The 22575-nt window shown below is 38.0% G+C and overlaps 2 protein-coding genes across 2 annotated transcripts; both read left to right on the top strand.

Annotated features, from left to right (window-relative positions):
- Nucleotides 1–1688: 1688 nt before the first annotated feature.
- LOC121396046 (extracellular calcium-sensing receptor-like) lies at nucleotides 1689–7782 on the top strand. The gene is made up of 4 exons (XM_041570636.1): nucleotides 1689–1928; nucleotides 4429–4644; nucleotides 5746–5869; nucleotides 6653–7782. Exons 1-4 carry the CDS (start codon nucleotides 1689–1691, stop codon nucleotides 7549–7551), a joined length of 1479 nt encoding a protein of 492 aa, XP_041426570.1. The 3' UTR covers nucleotides 7552–7782.
- Nucleotides 7783–11063: 3281 nt separating this feature from the next.
- On the top strand, nucleotides 11064–17529 carry LOC121396045 (extracellular calcium-sensing receptor-like). The gene is made up of 6 exons (XM_041570635.1): nucleotides 11064–11129; nucleotides 12007–12258; nucleotides 12891–13214; nucleotides 15055–15270; nucleotides 15801–15924; nucleotides 16627–17529. Exons 1-6 carry the CDS (start codon nucleotides 11064–11066, stop codon nucleotides 17523–17525), a joined length of 1881 nt encoding a protein of 626 aa, XP_041426569.1. The 3' UTR covers nucleotides 17526–17529.
- The last annotated feature ends 5046 nt before the right edge of the window (nucleotides 17530–22575 follow it).

Below are 22575 nucleotides of genomic sequence, written 5' to 3'. Positions count from 1 at the left end.
ATAAACCAGTGTTAGTGTGAGGACCTTTTCTTCATTCATAAAACATCTTTGTAAATCAATACTACTATGCATAAAATACAAGGAAACACAAAAACAGAACAACTGGCTATCAAGGACCCTTTACTAACATAATTTGTATTATTTTTTTACTGACAAGATCAATGTCAAAACTCACATAAGAAAAGAACAAATGTTGCATGTTCTTTCAAGCAATATTTTTACCTCTAAGTCTCTTTAGACTAAACATGATTAAGACAGAGCAATTATTACTTTTTTTGTTAGTGATTTTATTTAACCTGGGTCTACAGAGAGTTTCAAAAATAAGACATTTGCAACAGAAACCAGATGATAAAAACCCACACATTGTTTTATTGCCGGTTTATGAAGCATAAATCATGAACAGCGAACCAATAATAATAATATGATTGTTTTTCATGGCATCAGAGTATTTTCTACAAACCCAGTTGTAATATTGTTTGCAATGAAAATATATTTATTTCTTGCTTATAATGATAATGCTTTTAGCTGCTGAAAAAAAATATTTTTTCATTTCTTTTTATTTCTTTCAAATCTATGAACCTGAAAACTCTTGAATCATATTATATGATGCCGTTGAGAACTCAGTCCATCACAGGTGAAAATACTATTATTTCATTGGTTTTACTGGTGACGACTTCAATATCTTTTCTCGGTGTCAAAGGGAACATGTGTCGGCTGAAAGGCACAACGCTGCAAAGCTCCTTCAGAGACGGTGATTATTTTGGGAGCAGTAATGTCACTGTATCATTTTTCTGTGTTAAAGAACCATAGCTTCACAGAAAAGCCTTCTCCATCCATATGTTCTGGGTAAGCAGTTTTATACAGCGGATTGGGAGGGTTAATAATCATGATGAGAATGATGATGTTCTTTTGTTTTTTTTGTTTTTTTTTGTTTTTTTTGTTTTGTTTTTCAGTTAAAATTTATTTTACTATTAGTTCATCAATTAAGTCCATTTTGTGCTTTTTATGGTAATGGAATGCTCATTTTTTGTCATTGCTGCATTTTGGAGGAAATGCTAGATATACCCCAATTCAAAGTGATTGAGAATAACCTTTATGCACCGGTTTATAGTATGTTAAATAATATTGTCTACTATTTAATTATTAATTAAAAAATTTAATTGAAGAAATTATTTTTAGTAAATAATTTGATAGCAATGTTTTACTCCATAACATTTGTTATGGAATGTGTATTTTTGCACATGGGAGAAATGGCCACAATGTTCTTTTTACTCTTAAAAATAAGGTGTTAGATGTCTGTGATGAACTGATTGGCTAGTAGTGAGTTTAATGATTCTGCTGTGTTGGTGCAGGTAAAGTAGTCAGAGCACAGAAACTTCTGGTACATTAATTACAACATGGCAGGTAAGACTGGCCTGCTCCATACTTGCTCTCAGACAAGAAAAGGAACAAGAATATGAATCATAGGACAAATGGTAAATAGTTGGAATGCCCTTAACCAAAATGTCCACAAATGCAGGTTAAAACAATGTCATATATCTCTATGTAAATAGATAAGAGCACAAATGCCTTTATTTTCATCAAATTGTGATTGACAAAAATATATAAAATAATGCGTAGGCACTAATTTATTTGTTTTCTTTTATCTTAGAGCATTTGTGCGTTACTACAGACATGTCCTGGTAATTATGTTTGCTGTAGAGGAAATTAACAGGAATCCTTTACTTCTCCCTAATGTTACTTTGGGCTATGAGATCTATGACTCGTGTGACTATGTCTCGAACGCAGTGGAAGCCACTTTGAAATTGTTCTCTGGGAGACAGGATCATGTTCCAGGCTACAGGTGCACAACCAAAGGGCCCCTGGCTGGATTTATTGGGCTGCCATATAGCATGGCAGTTCTTACGCAGATCTATAGATACCCACATGTAAGTACAGACACAGTATTCAAAAAGAATGTACAAATTTCAACATGTGTACAATGTACAGTGAAGAAACTTTGATGTATTCATTTATTAAATTCAGAAGTGTAATTCATCAGGTGCATAGCTAGTCTATCACTGAACTGAGACTGCTGCTATTGACATGACTAGGAGTAGAGTCATTGGTATAGAACATTTTTCATGAATGTATAATGTGGTTCTCATGGAAGGTACTTGAGGCCCTTTAGTGCCAGTATAAAATTTTGGACATTCAAATCTTTCTGATTTGAATGTCCATTTTCCTACTCATTTATCTACCTACAGTATGTCCTCCTACACCTTTTTATGGCATCTGAACTTCATCCCTTTTTCTTCTTCTTTGTGCTATATGAGCAATGTCAGGATGAACAAGCAATGCTCCAAATAGGAGCTCCCATGTTTATCGAGGTGCAATAAACATTTCAGGTCAAGCACAGTCCTTTCCTAAGTCAGCAGCACATTACTGTTAACCTGCTGCTCTCCAGTGTCTTTTATTCAAAGTATCTTTTATTGCTATAATACTTACGGATAATTTGCTCCATTTTAGCCACTAACTATCTTTTATGTCTCTAGATTAGTTATGGAGCACAAGATTCAGTTTTAGATGATAAAACATTATTCCCATCTTTCTTCCGGATTGTACCTAACGACCGTTCCATGTATGCCGGCTTCGTACAGCTCCTCCACTACTTTGGCTGGACTTGGGTCGGACTTGTTACATCGGATGAGGAACATAATTTAAGAACAAGCCAGGAGCTAAGGGCAGTGTTGCATGAAAGTGGAATATGTATTGCTTACTTTGCAGTTCTTTCAACTAAATATATTTTAACCTATGTGCATGTCCCTAGAGCAGGGATCCCCAACCTTTAGAACCCGTGAGCAACATTCAGAAGTAAAAGGAGTTGGGGAGCAACACAAGCATGAAAAATGTTACTGGGGTGCCAAATAAGTGCTGCGATTGGCCATGTTGTAGCCCATATGTGGATTGTCAACATACATTGAGACTCTGTTTGGCACTGCACCTGGTTTTTATGCAGCCAAAACTTGCCTCCAAGCCAGGAATTCAAAAATAATCACCTGCTTTGAGGCCACTTGGAGCAACATCCAAGGGGTTGGAGAGCAACATGTTGCTCACGAGCTACTGGTTGGGGATCACTGCCCTAGAGTAATAGAGGAATCCAAAGCCAGTGTGGTTATATCATTTTGTAGCCACGTACGTTTTTTACATTTGATTTACTCAGTTGCTAAAATTGCACAACATGGGAGAGTCTGGATTATACCAGAATTATTTTCATCTTCCACATTTTTGAGTGTTCTCAATGGTTCTATACAGTTTTCAGTGCACAGAGAAACAATTCCCGGGTTTCAAGACTTTCTATACAGCATCAATCCAACCTCATTTCCCAGTTATTTTACTGCTGATTTTTGGAATGATTTATTTCTGTGTCTACCCCCAGACAAATCCACATATGGTCAAATAGTTGACCCAAAGAATTGTACTGGAAACGAGTCATTAAAAAGTTTTGATTATATTTCTGAAATAAATACTTATAGCGTAACGTATGCTGTTTACAGAACTGTGTATTCATTTGCTGCTGTAATGCACAAAATGCTGTTATCCATGCAGCTTTCTGGTTATCATTTAAACGTAAGGGAACATTTTCAGCCTACACTGGTACATTTTTTTAATTGTTTTTGTAATATGTAGAATATATGTAGAAATGACTATCAAGTTAAGGTTCCAATGTTTTGCACTCAGGAAGGAGAAAAAAGACACCAGTGGGTGGAGGGGGAATACATTGTTTACTAACATCTATCATCCCTTTGATTTAAGGCTCTTACACATAGACATTTTTTATGCATTTGAAGAGCGTTTGAGATGCAGGTTTGAGCACAACGAAATGCGTCTACTGAGATTCCATTATTTTCTGCCTGGTTCTACTCATGAGTTGCATTTTATGGCATTCACATTGCACTTTGTAAACAGCACATACTGTATTTTCTTGTGCTTGACACATGTTTAAAACACAAGAGGTCGCATTTAAGGGCTAGTCCACACGAGGAGATTCGGGGAGATTTTGTCGCCTGGCGACTAATCGCCTCGTCTTTTGCGCTACTATCTCCCCGAACTGCCTCAGCGTTTTTCCCCATAGGCTGCAATGCAAAGTCGCCTGTGCTAATGAACACGCGGCGATGCGTTTTCAATAGTCGCCCAAAGTTGCCTCAGTGAGGCAACTTCGGGCGATTATAGAAAACGCATTCCCTAAATTCCCATAAAACAAGTGTAGACACATCTAAAAGTATCTTACATTCTAGTCTGAAGCTTTAACTAACTAAGTTGTTTCAGTACAATACATTTCCCAAAGAAAGCACACATGAGAGTATGAATGCCATATTTGTACGTTCAACAATGTATATCCAGCTGCATCTGAACACTGTAACAATTTTTTTTCTGTTTGTAATATAGCTGAGCCAATACCTCAAAAATCTGCAAATGAAATCAGGAGAAAAATTGTATTCTGCAAATGAAGGACCGATAGGGCAGTATGATATTATGAACTGGGTGACATCTAGGGGAACGGTTACCTATACTCAGATTGGCAGCTTCTTCCCATTTGCTCCTGCAAAGCAGCAACTGATAATCAACCAAAGTGATATCAAATGGAATCACAAATTTAAACAGGTAACAAATATAACTGATAAAAGGGGTGTCGCTTCTAAACCAGAGCAGCTGAATAGTCGAGTACTGTGACATTGTGATCCTCTCTCACAGCTGAGCCTTCACTGGACCGAATGTCTGTAGGAAAGGTGTTGTTCTGAACTGTAACTTAGGGGCTTCACCAGCTTTAAAGAATGAAAAATAAATGAGTGACAGTAGTTCTTAACCATGAACATAAGGTTTACTGAACAGACTAAAGGTAGTTCATTTGAACGATAATCATGGAGGTAACAGATCTGATAGTGTAAAGAAAAATTATACTCACAAATTTAGGTAGGCTAGAGATGGATAAGATAGAAACGTGTCCCCTTCAGTAGAAGCCTGAGTCCTATTTCTAGCTATGGCCCTACACTAAAGGTGGCCATAAACGAAGAGATCCACTCAAAACGAGTGGATCTCTCCCCGATAGAAAAACAAAAAATGACAAGGAAAAAAACGTTTTAGTCTTTTAACTTTCTCCTGCCGATCTTCACACAGTCTCTCAGCTGTATCCAAAAAAATCTCCAAAATGTGTAAATAGATCAGCGCCTATGGCAACAGAGAAAAGAAAAACAGAACGGCACCAGATATTTGGACGGCACCAGGTGTTTAAAAATCTCATTATAAGGTGTGCTTCCCCTTTGAATCTTTAAATGCTGTTGAAAGCATGCACAAGAAAGATCCCTTTATATTCAAGTAGTTGTATCCACCAGGTGGCTAAAATGCCTACTTATAATCCTTAATTACAACGATCGAATTAGAATGGATCCGATACAGGCGGTCGGATCGCGGGACTGCATACACGCAAAGATGTGCCTGACGGGATTTTTTAACCTGTCCGATCGAGATCTGCCTGACTTTCGGCCAGACATCGATTGGGGAACTCTGGTCGGATGGCCCCACACATAATAAGCCAATAAGCTGCTGACACAGTCTGCAGCATCGCCCGTGTATTTAGGCTGGTTTTGCCATACTGACGCCATACTGACACCATACTACTTCTTCTTAGTGGAGCATGTATGTAAAATTGGTAAATATTAGAACTGAGAACAATTATCATCAAAGCTTCTATTTATTTTCTTTTAGGTACCAAAATCAATATGCAGTGAGAGTTGTCCTCCAGGATACAGAAAAGTTCAAAGGAAGGGACAGCCAGTCTGCTGCTTTGACTGTATCTTGTGTTCAGAAGATGAGTTTAGCAATGAAACGGGTAAACACAATGGAACATACTATATTTGGTTTTCATACTTTACCTAACTTAAAAGGCATGTAAAGGCAAATAAATAAAATCACATTTTTACTTTCATTAATGAAAAAGAAACCTATCTCCAATATACTTTAATTTAAAAATGTGTACCGTTTTTATAAGAAACCTGACTGTATGCAGTGAAATTCTCCCTTCATTTACTGCTGTGGATAGGAATTGTCAGACGGTCCCTAACTGCTGAGCAGGGAAACAATCATACTTATGAACAGCAGGGGGAGCCCCCGCCTTACTTCCCAGCCATGCAGAACTCAAGCATTTTTGTTTATGATGATCCCTAGGCAGCCCAGACCACACTGAGCATGTACACAGTCTTAGTCTTGCAAAGATGTTTAACAAACTTACAAAATGGTGAACCCCTGTAGCCAACTTTGAAAGCATAAATTATTTGTTTGATTAGGCTTGTGGTGCAGTAAGTTCATGTTTATATTTAGTATAAAAAATACAGCATTTTCTAGCCTTATTCTATTTTAGACTTTACATGTTTAATAACATGTAATATAGACACAAACAATAATAATCTTGTAACCCCAAAGTAATTGCAATCAAGAATTTTACTTTCATTATTAAATTTGCACTTAATCAATTGACCTTAAACCAGAAAGCTGGATGATACTCAATATATACCATTATTTACTGGCACTTTTCTTTTTATGGTAGGTTATATATTTTTTTTTTGTAGGTTACATTGGTTGCTCAGATTTATAATTTCATATTTAATTTTCTCAGATTCCACAAACTGCATGAAATGCCCTAAAGATATGTGGGCAAATGAAATGCATGATGGCTGCTGGAATAGAACACTGGAGTTTCTGTCATATCAAGAGGTCTTAGGTGGTACTTTGGCTTCTCGTTCGATTCTGGGGTCTCTCCTTCCCCTAAGCATCCTGTTTATCTTCTTAAAGAATGCCAATACTCCAGTTGTAAAGGCAAATAACCGGAATCTCAGTTACATTCTTTTGGTTTCCCTGTTTTTCTGTTTTCTCTGTATTTTAATGTTCATTGGTCGTCCTATTACTATAACCTGTATCCTCAGGCAATTTATATTTGGTATCAGTTTTGTCTTGTGCATCTCATGTGTTTTGGGAAAGACAATGATGGTGGTGATCGCCTTCAACCTCACAAAGCCAAAGAGTAGTGGGCGAATGTGGTTGAATTCTCGAGTCACAAACACCCTGGTGCTTGTGTGCACAGCTATACAAGTAATTATATGTGCTGGATGGCTTGCACACTCTCCCCCTTTTGAATACACTGATAATAAATCTAAGATGGGCATCATTATTGTGGAATGCAACAAGGGGTCATCTGTTGCTTATTCTTGTACAATGGGGTATATGGGATTTTTAGCTACTTTATGTTTTGTAGTTGCTTATTTGGTGAGAAAGTTGCCAGGCAGTTTCAATGAGGCCAAACTGATCACCTTTAGTATGTTGATATTTGGAGCTGTTTGGATCTCCTTCATCCCAGCCTACCTCAGCACCACAGGGAAGTACATGATGGCAGTGGAGGTGTTTGCTATTTTATCTTCTAGCAGTGGAGTAGTCTCATGTATATTTTTGCCAAAGGTCTACATTATTATTCTGAGCCCAGAGATGAATAAGATAGAAATAAAAAGCGCAAACAAATAATGAAGATATGTGGGCAAATGAAATGCATGATGGCTGCAGGAATAGAACACTGGAGTTTCTCATATGAAGAAGGTCTTAGGTGGCAATTTGGCTGCTCTTTTGATTTTATCTTCTTAAAGAATTCTGATGTTCCAGTTGTGAAAGCGAATAATTTCAATCAAGAAAATTAAAGTGCATATGTGCCAGTATTATTGTTTCTTTTCTTTAAAAGTGTATGTGAAAATCTTTTCCATATATACGTGTTGGTTAGTGATGGGCGAATATGCGCCGTTTCGCTTCGCTGGAAAATTCGCAAATTTTCTCGTTTTTTACGCCGGTGCCCGTTTTTTTGACACCGGCACCAGTTTTTGACGCCGCCAAATTCGCCGTGAATTCATGGCGCAAATTCGCCGTGAATTTGCACCTGTCGAATAAATTCGCCCATCACTAGTGTTGGTGTAAGGTGATCTAAATACCATACTCTGGCTGAATCACCTACTCACCAGATGCATGTATAGCCAGGCCAAACATCAATCTCTCATCAGGGACCTTCTGTGTATCCTATGTGGATATCCACTGAAAACAAACTGCGCCAAAATAGTGTAATAGTGGTTACACAGAAGGTCCCTGATGAGAAATGAAGGAAATTAAGTAATGCTAAATCTAAAATGGGCACCATTACTGTGCAATGAAACAAAGGATTTCCAACAGATTATTCAGGAACAATGGGATATATGAGGGTTTAGTTACTTTCTGTTTTGGAGCTGCTTACTTGGCAAGTAATTTGCCAGGAAGATTTAATTAGGCCATATTGATCACCTTTAGTATGTTGTTTATGAAACTGTTTGGATATCCTTTATCCTAGTCTAACTCAGCTCCATAGGGAAGTACATGGTGGCAGTGGAAGCCATTTTATCTTCAAGCTGAGGTGTAGTGACATGTATATTTTCACCAAAGGTCTTCTTTATTATTTTGAGACCAGAGATCAATAAGATAAGAAGAATAAAAATTGAAAAATGACTGGGTTTTAATATTATACTGACTGTATTTTTAATGAACATTTTACTGTCTTTCATAAATGGTTATATGTAAAGGACCCATTATTCTGAATTAAAATGACTTATGATATTGTTTGCAAAATGTGTTTGGTTATATGGGTTTAAGGAGTTCAGATTCTTTTTGTGACTTTTAGAGTCATCTTTGAAGACAACACCTATTTCTTCATAATAAGCTACAGTTAATATACTGCACCTTTTGATGCCACTTGGTGCACGCCTGTGGAGAGACATGGACTGCACACATAGTTGCACCTGAAAGGGATGGGTTCTGCATAGACAGAACACATTGCTCACCCCTTTAGCCCTAATCTAACATTATTCATATCATATAATACAGTCAGTCAACAGTCAATCTGAGTTTACTGCGATCAAGTTCATGGGTTTAACTTCAGATAGGTTTGAAATGAAAAGACGGGCACTGCAACCAACCGAAATCAAGGGTCCCCATGTACAATTCTGCAAGTTATCTTTGTAAAAGCTGCAACTTGACAAGTGAATTGGACACAAATGCCATTATTAATCCTGCATGTACTAAGTGATGCCATTCATACCCACATTTTGGCTAGAATTCTGGAAGGAAATGCTGCATTGTATGTAAAAACATGGCGATTGGTGTTGTGACTTTGAATGAACCTTCAAGACCCCAAGATGGCAATTGGACTAGTCCCTGGATCAACTTGTACTATAAACTATAACCCTGTATTTCCTCCCTTGCTAAAAAGCCATCCAGCCCATTCTTAAAGCTATCTAATGTATCAGCCAGTATGACTGATTCTGGGAGAGAATACTTAGCCAGAACCTTTCTGAATATTTAAACGGAAACAGGGTATAGGATATTCACATGCAAATTATTATTTTAAAATTAGTTAGACCTAAAACTTTTCAGAAACAAGTACTGTAATGACTGCTTAACAAGAATTGAATAGAATTTAGGAATGTTTTTCCAGACCTAGCCAATTCTTTTAAATTAAAAGCTACAACCTAGGTGCCAACAGAAGCTAGGTAGCAGAAGAACATACTAGGGTCAGTCAGGTCTGAAGTAGAACAAATGCTATTATGATCCAGGCTTTGTCAGAAGAACAACTTCAACATAATATTATATATGCTGTATAACAGAGAAGATCTCCAACAAGATTGACAAGAACCATTTTCTGGCAAAGACTGTGATGACAGGTAAGTTGAAATAGTGTTTCAGAAAATGTGTCTGGAAAATGGAGCTTCTAAGCATAATCATCTTGAGAAACAAACAATGCAGTTGACACTAAAACATGGTAGCACACAATCTATGCATTCACACAAATGGGCACAATAAAGTTCTTAAAAACAATAGACAATGTCTATGGGTGGTTTAACATTGGCTTAGAGAGTAAAGGTGGCCATACACAGGCCGATAAAAGCTGCCAACAGACCGTGTCGGCAGCTTATTGGCCCGTGTATGGGGCCTCCCGACGGGCTTCACCGATTGAGATCTGGCTGAAAGTCGGCCAGATCTCGATCGGATGGGACAGAAAATCCCGTCGGATCGCGGCCGCATCTATTCGTCGATGCGGTCCTGCGATCCGATCCGATCATAGGGCCCACGATCGGATCAGCACGATATTGCCCACCTCAAGCGGATCTCTCAGTGTATGGGCACCTTATGTCCTCACATTGTTCCATAGTTCTCACTCGAGTATGCTTCACAATATAGGAGTGCACTTTATGTGCATTCTGGGGGTTTAACTATCCCACGAAATCACAGTTCATTTTTAAAACTTTTTAAACATGAAATAAACCAGTGTTAGTGTGAGGACCTTTTCTTCATTCATAAAACATCTTTGTAAATCAATACTACTATGCATAAAATACAAGGAAACACAAAAACAGAACAACTGGCTATCAAGGACCCTTTACTAACATAATTTGTATTATATTTTTACTGACAAGATCAATGTCAAAACTCACATAAGAAAAGAACAAATGTCGCATGTTCTTTCAAGCAATATTTTTACCTCTAAAAGTCTCTTTAGACTAAACATGATTAAGACAGAGCAATTATTACTTTTTTGTTAGTGATTTTATTTAACCTGGGTCTACAGAGAGTATCAAAAATAAGACATTTGCAACAGAAACCAGATGATAAAAACCCACACATTGTTTTATTGCCGGTTTATGAAGCATAAATCATGAACAGCGAACCAATAATAATAATATGATTGTTTTTCATGGCATCAGAGTATTTTCTACAAACCCAGTTGTAATATTGTTTGCAATGAAAATATATTTATTTCTTGCTTATAATGATAATGCTTTTAGCTGCTGAAAAAAAATATTTTTCCATTTCTTTTTATTTCTTTCATATCTATGAACCTGAAAACTCTTGAATCATATTATATGATGCCGTTGAGAACTCAGTCCATCACAGGTGAAAATACTATTATTTCATTGGTTTTACTGGTGACGACTTCAATATCTTTTCTGGGTGTCAAAGGGAACATGTGTCGGCTGAAAGGCACAACGCTGCAAAGCTCCTTCAGAGACGGTGATGTTATTTTGGGAGCAGTAATGTCACTGTATCATTTTTCTGTGTTAAAGAACCATAGCTTCACAGAAAAGCCTTCTCCATCCTTATGTTCTGGGTAAGCAGTTTTATACAGCGGATTGGGAGGGTAATAATCATGATGAGAATGATTATATTCTTTTGTTTTTCAGTTAAAATTCATTTTACTATTAGTTCATCAATTAAGTCCACTTTGTGCTTTTTAGGGTAATGGAATGCTCATTTTTTGTCATCGCTGCATTTTTTCACTCTTATGGATGGAGGAAATGCTAGATATACCCCAATTCAAAGTGATCGAGAATAACCTCTATGCACCGGTTTATAGTATGTTAAATAATATTGTCTACTATTTAATTATTAATTAAAAAATTTAATTGAAGAAATTATTTTTAGCAAATAATTTGATAGCAATGTTTTACTCCATAACATTTGTTATGGAATGTGTATTTTTGCACATGGGAGAAATGGCCATAATGTTCTTTTTACTCTTAAAAATAAGGTGTTAGATGTCTGTGATAAACTGATTGGCTAGTAGTGAGTTTAATGATTCTGCTGTGTTGGTGCAGGTGAAGTTGTCAGAGCACAGAAACTTCTGGTACATTAATTACAACATGGCAGGTAAGACTGGCCTGCTCCATACTTGCTCTCAGCTTAGACAAGAAAAGGAACAAGAATATGAATTATAGGACGAATGGTAAATAGTTGGAATGCCCTTAACCAAAATGTCCACAAATGCAGGTTAAAACAATGTCATATACAAATGCTATCTCCATGTAAATAGATAAGAGCACAAATGTCTTTATTTTCATCAAATTGTGATTGACAAAAATATATAAAATAATGCGTAGGCACTAATTTATTTGTTTTCTTTTATCTTAGAGCATTTGTGCGTTACTACAGACATGTCCTGGTAACAGGAATCCTTTACTTCTCCCTAATGTTACTTTGGGCTATGAGATCTATGACTCGTGTGACTATGTCTCGAACGCAGTGGAAGCCACTTTGAAATTGTTCTCTGGGAGACAGGATCATGTTCCAGGCTACAGGTGCACAACCAAAGGGCCCCTGGCTGGATTTATTGGGCTGCCATATAGCATGGCAGTTCTTACGCAGATCTATAGATACCCACATGTAAGTACAGACACAGTATTCAAAAAGAATGTATAAATTTCAACATGTGTACAATGTACAGTGAAGAAACTTTGATGTATTCATTAAATTCAGTAGTGTAATTCATCAGGTGCATAGCTAGTCGATCACTGAACTGAGACTGCTGCTATTGACATGACTAGGAGTAGAGTCATTGGTATAGAACATTTTTCATGAATGTATAATGTGGTTCTCATGGAAGGTACTTGAGGCCCTTTAGTGCCAGTATAAAATTTTGGACATTCAAATCTTTCTGATTTGAATGTCCATTTTCCTACTCATTTATCTACCTACAGTATGTCCTCCTACACCTTTTTATGGCATCTGAACTTCATCCCTTTTTCTTCTTTTTTGTGCTATATGAGCCCTAAGTTTCTAGGGCCCAGTTGTTCACACAATGTCAGGATGAACAAGCAATGCTCCAAATAGGAGCTCCCATGTTTATCGAGGTGCAATAAACATTTCAGGTCAAGCACAGTCCTTTCCTAAGTCAGCAGCACATTACTGTTAACCTGCTGCTCTCCAGTGTCTTTTATTCAAAGTATCTTTTATTGATATAATACTTACGCATAATTTGCTCCATTTTAGCCACTAACTATCTTTTATGTCTCTAGATTAGTTATGGAGCACAAGATCCAGTTTTAGATGATAAAACATTATTCCCATCTTTCTTCCGGATTGTACCTAACGACCGTTCCATGTATGCCGGCTTCGTACAGCTCCTCCACTACTTTGGCTGGACTTGGGTCGGACTTGTTACATCGGATGAGGAACATAATTTAAGAACAAGCCAGGAGCTAAGGGCAGTGTTGCACGAAAGTGGAATATGTATTGCTTACTTTGCAGTTGTTTCAACTAAATATATTTTAACCTATGTGCATGTCCCTAGAGTAATAGAGGAATCCAAAGCCAGTGTGGTTATATCATTTTGTAGCCACGTACGTTTTTTACATTTGATTTACTCAGTTGCTAAAATTGCACAACATGGGAGAGTCTGGATTATACCAGAATTATTTTCATCTTCCACATTTATGAGTGATCTTAATGGTTCTATACAGTTTTCAGTGCACAGAGAAAAAATTCCCGGGTTTCAAGACTTTCTATACAGCATCAATCCAACCACATTTCCCAGTTATTTCACTGCTGATTTTTGGAATGATTTATTTCTGTGTCTACCCCCAGACAAATCCACATATGGTCAAATAGTTGACCCAAAGAATTGTACTGGAAACGAGTCATTAAAAAGTTTTGATTATATTTCTGAAACAAAGACTTATAGCATAACGTATGCTGTTTACAGAACTGTGTATTCATTTGCTGCTGTAATGCACAAAATGCTGTTATCCATGCAACTTTCTGGTTATCAGTTAAACGTAAGGGAACATTTTCAGCCTACACTGGTACATTTTTTTTTAATTGTTTTTGTAATATGTAGAATATATGTAGAATCAAGTTAAGGTTCCAATTTTTTGCACTCAGGAAGGCGAAAAAAGACACCAGTGGGTGGAGGGGGAATACATTGTTTACTAACATCTATCATCCCTTTGATTTAAGGCTCTTACACATAGACATTTTTTATGCATTTGAAGAGCGTTTGAGATGCAGGTTTGAGCACAACGAAATGCGTCTACTGAGATTCCATTATTTTCTGCCTGGTTCTACTCATGAGTTGCATTTTATGGCATTCACATTTCATTGCACTTCGCATTTAAAGCTGACAAAAACAAACATAGTGGGTCTCCTGATCTACTTCCTACTACAGAAAAGCACAGAATATGAGGTGCATAATTCATTTTGAACAAATTAAACAAATTAGCAGTTTGTGATGATCATTCTCAGCATGAATTTGGATGCCCAGGAAAAAGTTGTCTGACCACGACTTTAAAAGAATGCCATAAAATTTAATTTTCACTACAGAACTGTGTACAAACAATATTTGTTCTGAGGTTTTATAGTATCTCTAGGCAAGAGTATAAGAACGTTAACATGGAGAATTCCATCTTCAGCTATTAGCAACTGGACCTGCCATTACTGGAATTTGGTAAGGTGATTACCATACTATAGGACTACCGAAGGTGATAAGTAAGGCTGTGGACAGATAATGGCAGAGTTAAGCTGGCCATACACGGGCCGCTAAAAGCTGCCGACAGACCAAGTCGGCAGCTTATTGGCCCGTGTATGGGGGCCCCCGACGGGCTTCCCCGATCGAGATCTGGCCGAAAGTCGGCCAGATCTCGATCGGATGGGGTTAAAAATCCCGTCGGATCGCGGCCGCATCTGTTCGTTGATGCGGTCCCGCGATCCGACCGCCCGTTTGGCGAACGCTAGGATCCGATCGTTGGGCCCTAGGGCCCACGATCGGATCAGCCCGATATTGCCCACCTCAAGGTGGGCATATCGGAGGGAGATCCGCTCGTTTGGCGATATCGCCAAACGAGCGGATCTATCCGTGTATGGCCACCTTAAGACCTATACCTTCATATGTAATGAAAGGTGCAACATTTTCCCAGGTGCAATAACCAGCCCCATGGATTAAATATGCACATGTTTCTGGTGTTGTCAGGCAACATGTGATCCTGCTGGCTTTTAACATTCCCCTAAAATAAGTGTAGACACATCTAAAAGTATCTTACATTCTAATCTGAAGCTTTAACTAACTAAGTTGTTTCATCACAATACATGTCCCATAGAAAGCACACATACATATTTGTACGTTCAACAATGTATATCCAGCTGCATCTGAACACTGTAACATTTTTTTTTCTGTTTGTAATATAGCTGAGCCAATACCTCAAAAATCTGCAAATGAAATCAGGAGAAAAATTGTATTCTGCAAATGAAGGACCCATAAGACAGTATGATATTGTGAACTGGGTGACATCTAGGGGAACGGTTACCTATACTCAGATTGGCAGCTTCTTCCCATTTGCTCCTGCAAAGCAGCAACTGATAATCAACCAAAGTGATATCAAATGGAATCACAAATTTAAACAGGTAAAAAAATTTAACTGATATAAGGGGTGTCGCTTCTAAACCAGAGCAGCTGAATAGTCGAGTACTGTGACATTGTGATCCTCTCTCTCGGCTGAGCCTTCACTGGACCGAATGTCTGTAGGAAAGTCGTTGTTGTGGACTGTAATTTAGGGGCTTAAACAGTTTAAAATAAAGAAAAAAAATGAGTGCCAGTAGTTTTTAATCATAAACATAAGGTTTACTGAACAGACTAAAGGTAGTTCATTTGAACAATAATCATGGAGGTAATAGATCTGATAGTGTAGAGACAAAATATACCCCCACACTTAGGTAGGCTAGAGATGGATAAGATAGAAACTCAGGAAGAAATTCATCCCCTTCAGTTGAAGCCTGAGTCCTTTTTCTAGCTATGTCCCTACACTAAGGCTGGTTTTGCCATACTGACACCATACTACTTCTCCTTATTGGAGCATGTACTGTATATAACATTGGTAAAAAATTAGACCTGAACTTAATATATCTCATCAAAGCTTCTATTTATTTTCTTTTAGGCACCACAATCCATATGCAGTGAGAGTTGCCCTCCAGGATACAGAAAAGCTCAAAGGAAGGGACAACCTGTCTGCTGCTTTGACTGTATCTTGTGTTCAGAAGATGAGTTTAGCAATGAAACAGGTGAACCCAATGAAACAGACTGTATTTGGTTTTCATACTTTACCTAACTTAATAACATGTAGGGGCAGATTAATTAAAGTTCGAATGGTAAATTCGAATTTTTGAGTTGGATTTTTAGACAAAACTCAAATTCGAATTTGAGATTTGTCATACCTCGACCCTGGGAACAACTAGAATTTGATAGTAAGCCACTTAAAATCTGCCGAGTTCATGTAGAAGTCAATGGCAGAGGTCCAGTGACCCATTTGAAGATGTTAATAACCTTCCTGACATTCGGGTTTTTTTGGAGAAAAAACTAGATTCTAGTTCAGTCTAATTCAATTTAATTTTTAAGTCGGTAATTTTAGTTTGGGTTTTAGACGTCTGATTTTTTTCTTAAATAAGATACCATTCGAGTTTTGAGGTAGTTTGAGGTCATTCCAGTTTATTCGAGGTAACAAAAAACCTCCCGTAATGTAGACACAAACAATCATAATCTTGTAACCCCAAGTAATCTCAATCAAGAATTTTACTTCCATTATTAAATTTGCACTTAATCAGTTGTACTTAAACCATATTCACGGTAAGGTGTAAAGATAGAGTCCAGAAAGCTGGATGATACTCAATAGATACCATTATTTACTGGAACTGGTAGATTATATTTTTTTCTTTTGTAGTTTACATTGGTTGCTCATACTTGTATTTCATATTTAATTTTCTTAGATTCCACAAACTGCATGAAATGCCCTAAAGATATGTGGGCAAATAAAATGCATGATGGCTGCTGGAATAGAACACTGGAGTTTCTGTCATACGAAGAGGTCTTAGGTGGTACTTTGGCTTCTCTTTCGATTCTGGGATCTCTCCTTCCCCTAAGCATCCTGTTTATCTTCTTAAAGAATGCCAATACTCCAGTTGTAAAAGCAAATAACCGGAATCTCAGTTACATTCTTTTGGTTTCCCTGTTTTTCTGTTTTCTCTGTGTTTTAATGTTCATTGGTCGCCCTATTACTATAACCTGTATCCTCAGGCAGTTCATATTTGGGATCAGTTTTGTCTTGTGCATGTCATGTGTTTTGGGAAAGACAATGATGGTGGTGATCGCCTTCAACCTCACAAAGCCAAAGAGTAGTGGGCGAATGTGGTTGAATTCTCGAGTCACAAACACCCTGGTGCTTGTGTGCACAGCTATACAAGTAATTATATGTGCTGGATGGCTTGCACACTCTCCCCCTTTTGAATACACTGATAATAAATCTAAGATGGGCATCATTATTGTGGAATGCAACAAGGGGTCATCTGTTGCTTATTCTTGTACAATGGGATACATGGGGGTTTTAGCTACTTTATGTTTTGTAGTTGCTTATTTGGTGAGAAAGTTGCCAGGCAGTTTCAATGAGGCCAAACTGATCACCTTTAGTATGTTGATATTTGGAGCTGTTTGGATCTCCTTCATCCCAGCCTACCTCAGCACCACAGGGAAGTACATGATGGCAGTGGAGGTGTTTGCTATTTTATCTTCTAGCAGTGGAGTAGTGGCATGTATATTTTTACCAAAGGTCTACATTATTATTCTGAGCCCAGAGATGAATAAGATAGAAATAAAAAGCACAAGCAAATAATGACCTTTCTTATCATACTGTTTTCTGCTGTTAATTATATTGTCTCTAAAATAATTCTGTATAAATGATCCACATGTTCAAAATTAAAAATGAAGTGTTCAATGTATTTGTTCAGTCTTGTAAATGTAATAAGATGTTCACCATCTCTTTCTAGGTTGTGACCTGGAACATCCCTTTCAAAGGAGACACATAAAAGTGGGTTCATGTTGATTTGTTAGGGAAAAAATGGAGGTTTGTGGAAACACTTTGCACCTCCCTGCATTCAATAATTGAGCCTAAATGCAATTTTCTGCATATTGTTCCTCAAACATTCTGCAGTACAAGTTTGTTTATGACGTTTACGTATATGACAATATGAGCTTACTGCCATTTATTTTTAAACTGTATCATTGAACCTGGGGGCCCTATAAAACTGGGCCTATGAGACAGTTCCATTGATACCATGATACCTTGATACACTGATGAATAATTTCCCAACATCCCTTAGGCTCTAAGTATAATATACTGTAATAATATAGCAAACCCTTCCTCATTTTGTTCCATTGTGAAGTTATGGATTCTGGGACTTCAAATCCTTCAGGACAGAGGACAAATTCTCTTGAAAGTAGTGAGATTTACTGGGAATTACCTAAACAAATGGCATTTTTTCTTCAGGGTTATTAACACTATTGCATTAATGCCAAGATAATTACCATCTTCAGATATATGTTGCTAGGGTGATGAAATCTCCACTGTGTTAGTTTTTATAATTAATTAGAATAATGGTTGTTTATTTTTTGGTTGAATGAAAAGTGTAGTCAGTAGTATCCAAATAAAAAGGGTTTCTTTGCTCCTTCTGCATATTATAATTATGTACTCTGGAGCACCCATTATCAATAGAGTTAGTACAGTAACCAGGGCTGAAACCAGAACCAGGTACCTGAAGTCGGCTACATTGTGTGTGGCAGGGGAGCACAGGGTGCAAGTGTACCAGGGCCCGCACCCCCTGCTGGCCTGCCAGCAGTTTGCACTAGCGCATAGGTGCTAACAAAACCACTTAAGGAGGGGGGGTCGGGGGTCCGGCTACTCGGTCTGCACCCGGGCCTGACGCCGTAGTTACTGGTGGCTCTGTTAAAATGCATGTGCGCAAACAGAAAAGAAACTCTGCCTGTGGATGCTTCCTCTGCTTGATCTACGGCTGGTATTGCCACACATCAAATCAGGCGCATGTCCAGTGAGAGAAGGTACGGTCAGCATGGTGACAGGTTATGAGTAGCTAGATGAATTTTCTGGTAGCTGCTGGAACTGTAAAGGAGGCAAGCAAGGAACATTGGGGGAGTTTCGAAGGGGTAAAATAGAAGAGACTGTCAGGTGGGGTTGGTTACAGGAACGGAATGGACATAAGTAATTGGTAAGTTTTGTACATGTGGGGGGGGGACAGAGGAAAGGATGGCAGATATGCAGAAAGGAATAGGAACAGAGACGAGCATATGGGGAAATATAGACTGGCCAAGAGAAAGGGAAGGCACATCAGGAAATTCACAAGAGAAATGAGGAATAAGTTGGCAGCAAGGAAGGACAGAAAGTAGACAAGAAGAAACACAGACAAGCTGACAGGAAAAGAGCTGAGAAGAAAAATACATTTAGAGAAAAAAGAAGATGTCCAAGGATCAGAGACATAAGCAGTGGAAAGGTAGGCCCGAATTTTAAAAATGCTTTGGCAAGTGGGAGAGCACCTAGGCCATGGTGGGGTGGGTTGGGTGAGTTATACATTTTGTGGGCCCTGGAGCTGAAGTTCTCTGGTGGACCCCAGGTACCCCAGTCCAACACTGCTTATATCCACTGTTTTGATCCAGAGGAAGGCAATAACCCAGCCTGAAGCCATGCCAATTATGCCTCAAGAAAACATTTCTTCCTGACACCCATGGTGATTGGAAACATTCCCTGGATCAAGCATTTGACATTTATTTAACATGAATCAATACAATGCAGACTCTCGTGTTTATACTGTATAACAGTACTAAAGCCACGATATAACCTACAGGAAAACATCCACATTCGGTTATTAATAGATATGAGAATATAAAGAAGAGAAACCCCTGACATTTTCACAAAATAAACAAAAAAAGGAGGGAGTGTTTCTACCTGCTCAGGAGATAAGGAAATGAACTGATTCTTGCCTTGACATTAAATCTGTCTCTTTCTCCAACCCCAGCCCAGCTTTCCATTGCCTTAACTCATTCCTTCTCTGCCAATCACAGTTTCATTTAATTCTGCCAATCTCTAATCATAAACCAGTGTAATCTGGCTCCGATAATTTGGATCATGCAACGCCTGCATTTACAGCGCCAGAGCTATCCTCTAATACTAAAGTATTTGAATATCATTAACTTAGCAAACCTCCATGGCAAATGTATGAAACTGAATAGGTGGGGTGTTGTTAAAATGGCAGAATTCTACAGGCATGGAAGAGATAAAAGCAAAAGAAGAAAACATGACGATGAATGACATAGTTTTTCTTGTTCAGGAAGGAGTATGTGGCATTTTAAAACTCTAGAAAACAGATAATTTAATAACTTATTATTACTAATTACTGATCATTGAGTAGAACTAAGGCATGGAAGAGTTTTACAGAGGTTTAGCCTGTCAGCATCGATAAGGCATGTGCAAAAACCATTACAACCCCCACCTTTTAATCAAAGAACAAGCAGAAGGTAGACAGATAAATACTTGGAAAACCAAGTTAGGTCATCCAGATCTGCACTGGGGGGGGGGATGCTGCTGTTATCCAGACTATAACAGCAGGCCAGGAATTGTGAGGAAGGGGTCAATTAATTTGTATATATTAAAAAATAATAGCTCTGAAAGGGTTTGCAACGGCCATTCTCTGGCAAAGATCATACAATTAAAAATGAGCCAAAATAGTCTTGAGAAACAACCCATACAAACTCTAGTATGTCAGGAACATCTATTGGAGGGACAACAAAGCATTACATCTACCCAAATAGCCATAGAAATCATTTTTCAAAAATCTTATTTTTTAGTCCCATCCTATGACTATTTTACTATTGTATCAGATAGTCTGTCTTCACAATGTTCATTGAAGTATGCTCATATTTTGTTCCAAATATCTGGCAAGGCCCTCATTATCTAAGATGATGGTCAACAGAAAACATTAACATGTATGTGCATCCTGGGTGTTTGCTAATGCTTAGAAATCATACTGTATAACCTTTGCCTAATCTTAACCTCTGGCTAGGAGGGCCCTAAAGGATGAACGACTATTTTGATTGCAATAAATACTATTATTCTTTGTCTGGTTTATAAATACAGCGGGGATACAGAGATGGCAAAACAGCCCATCAAATTCAATCCTTCACAAACACATATTTTTATACCTGACCAGGCCGGAACTAGTCGCAATAATCTGACAAATGAAGGGACTAATTTAATTAATGGAAACGTTCACAGTTGACAAGCATTTCAAAAGCGTTTCAAAAGCAGCACCCAATGGCACCTGTTCTGCCACCACTGACTCCTGAATTATTTTCAACTTTTGGTCCCTTTAGACAGTGTAAACATGAATATGCCAAACCCCTTATTTGAATGGGGTCTATAGAGAGTTTCAAAAATAAGACCTTTCCAGCAGAAACCAAACTATAAAAACCCACACTCGTTTCATTGATTATGAACTGGGCTGTACATCTGAACAAACTGTCTGTTTGCAAAATATACTCTTTTACAGAATTTCTTATCTGGGCAAAACTGAAGGCAATCTGAGTTTTGCATTCACAATGAAAAGCTATGTGATAAAAATAATATTGTCTTCCATGAGTAAAATATCAGGCATGGGCATCATATGGAAATATTTTCTACAAACCCTATTCTAACATCTTTTGCAAAAAAGTCCAATGAAAATATATTTATTTCTTGATTATTACGTAAATGCCTTTCATAGAACTTTCGCTTGTTTTCGTTTCTGCCTAGCGAAGCTTCGTTATAACTCTTACGCTTAGGTCAATTTGAATAGGGTGGGTACATATAGGCCGTATGGAAGTCTTTATTAGTGATGTTGGTGTAAATATTTGAAGTGGCCACTTATTAAAAATATCCACGGAAGCAAAATAAAGACAAAAGAGATCCTCTAATGCCCTAGACATGAGCTTACCCTAAAACAAATGTGGCATGCCCCTGAAATAGTTGAAAAAAAACCAAAACATTTTTAATAGTTAGAACTTTTGAAGGCAATCTGGCTTTAAAATATGAAATACACCAGCATTTTTTACAACCTTTATGAATTTTCGGAATATAGGATATGATGTCAGTGACGTGAGATTGAGGAGGATGTAGCTTCATCTTATCAGTTCGCCAGGTCTAAGGTAGTATAGGAAACTCTGGTGAAAGGGTTAATGTTCTGTAAAATTTGAGGAGGGGGTAACGATCTGTAAAATTTGCGGAGTAATGATCATTCGCCTAAGCGAAAATTTGCCTGGCAATAGGGCACGAATCTACGTTAGCGATGGTCTCTTTTGCTAGTGAATTGTCCTCTACGCCTGTTAGTAAATTGGCAATGTTCTTGCGGATTGGATTTTCACTAATGATGGCCACTTTAGTAAATCTGCCCCATAGGCTTTAGGGTTAGTCCACACGAGGAGATTCGGGGAGATTTAGTCGCCTCTTCCTATGGGCGACAATATCCTCGAACTGCCTTTGCGTGTCTTCCCATCCACTATAATGAAAAGTCACCTGCGCTAAAGCACACGCGGCGCTGCGTTTTCAGAAGGCCTTCTGAAGTTGCCTCACAAGGAAAAGTTTGCACAATAGTGCCCTATTGCCAGGCAAAGTTTTACACATGCAATTCACTCAGAACTCAGCATATACAATCTGTATAGATATTAAGGGGCCGATTCACTAAGCTCGAGTGAAGGATTCGAATGAAAAAAATTTGAATTTCGAAGTATTTTTTGGGTACTTCGACCATCGAATTGGTTAAATTCGTTCGAATTCTAACGAATCGAACGAAAAATCGTTCGACTATTCGACCATTTGATAGTCTAAGTACTTTCCCTTT

This window comes from Xenopus laevis, chromosome 7S (genome assembly GCF_017654675.1).
Source record: "Xenopus laevis strain J_2021 chromosome 7S, Xenopus_laevis_v10.1, whole genome shotgun sequence".
NCBI classification, from domain to species: Eukaryota; Metazoa; Chordata; class Amphibia; order Anura; family Pipidae; genus Xenopus; species Xenopus laevis.
Note: the sequence above shows the minus strand (reverse complement) of the source record. Positions and strands in the feature narration are given on the sequence as shown.

Bases quoted from the DNA above. Each gene is read 5' to 3' on its own strand.
- LOC121396045 (XM_041570635.1), top strand. From the start codon at position 11,064: ATGTGTCGGCTGAAAGGCACAACGCTGCAAAGCTCCTTCAGAGACGGT. The intron at 11,130-12,006 runs GTAATGTCACTG...CTTTTATCTTAG, and splicing joins GTGATGTTATTTTGGGAGCA to AGCATTTGTGCGTTACTACA. The intron at 12,259-12,890 runs GTAAGTACAGAC...TTATGTCTCTAG, and splicing joins AGATCTATAGATACCCACAT to ATTAGTTATGGAGCACAAGA.
- LOC121396046 (XM_041570636.1), top strand. From the start codon at position 1,689: ATGTTTGCTGTAGAGGAAATTAACAGGAATCCTTTACTTCTCCCTAAT. The intron at 1,929-4,428 runs GTAAGTACAGAC...TTTGTAATATAG, and splicing joins AGATCTATAGATACCCACAT to CTGAGCCAATACCTCAAAAA. The intron at 5,870-6,652 runs GTAAACACAATG...TAATTTTCTCAG, and splicing joins TGAGTTTAGCAATGAAACGG to ATTCCACAAACTGCATGAAA.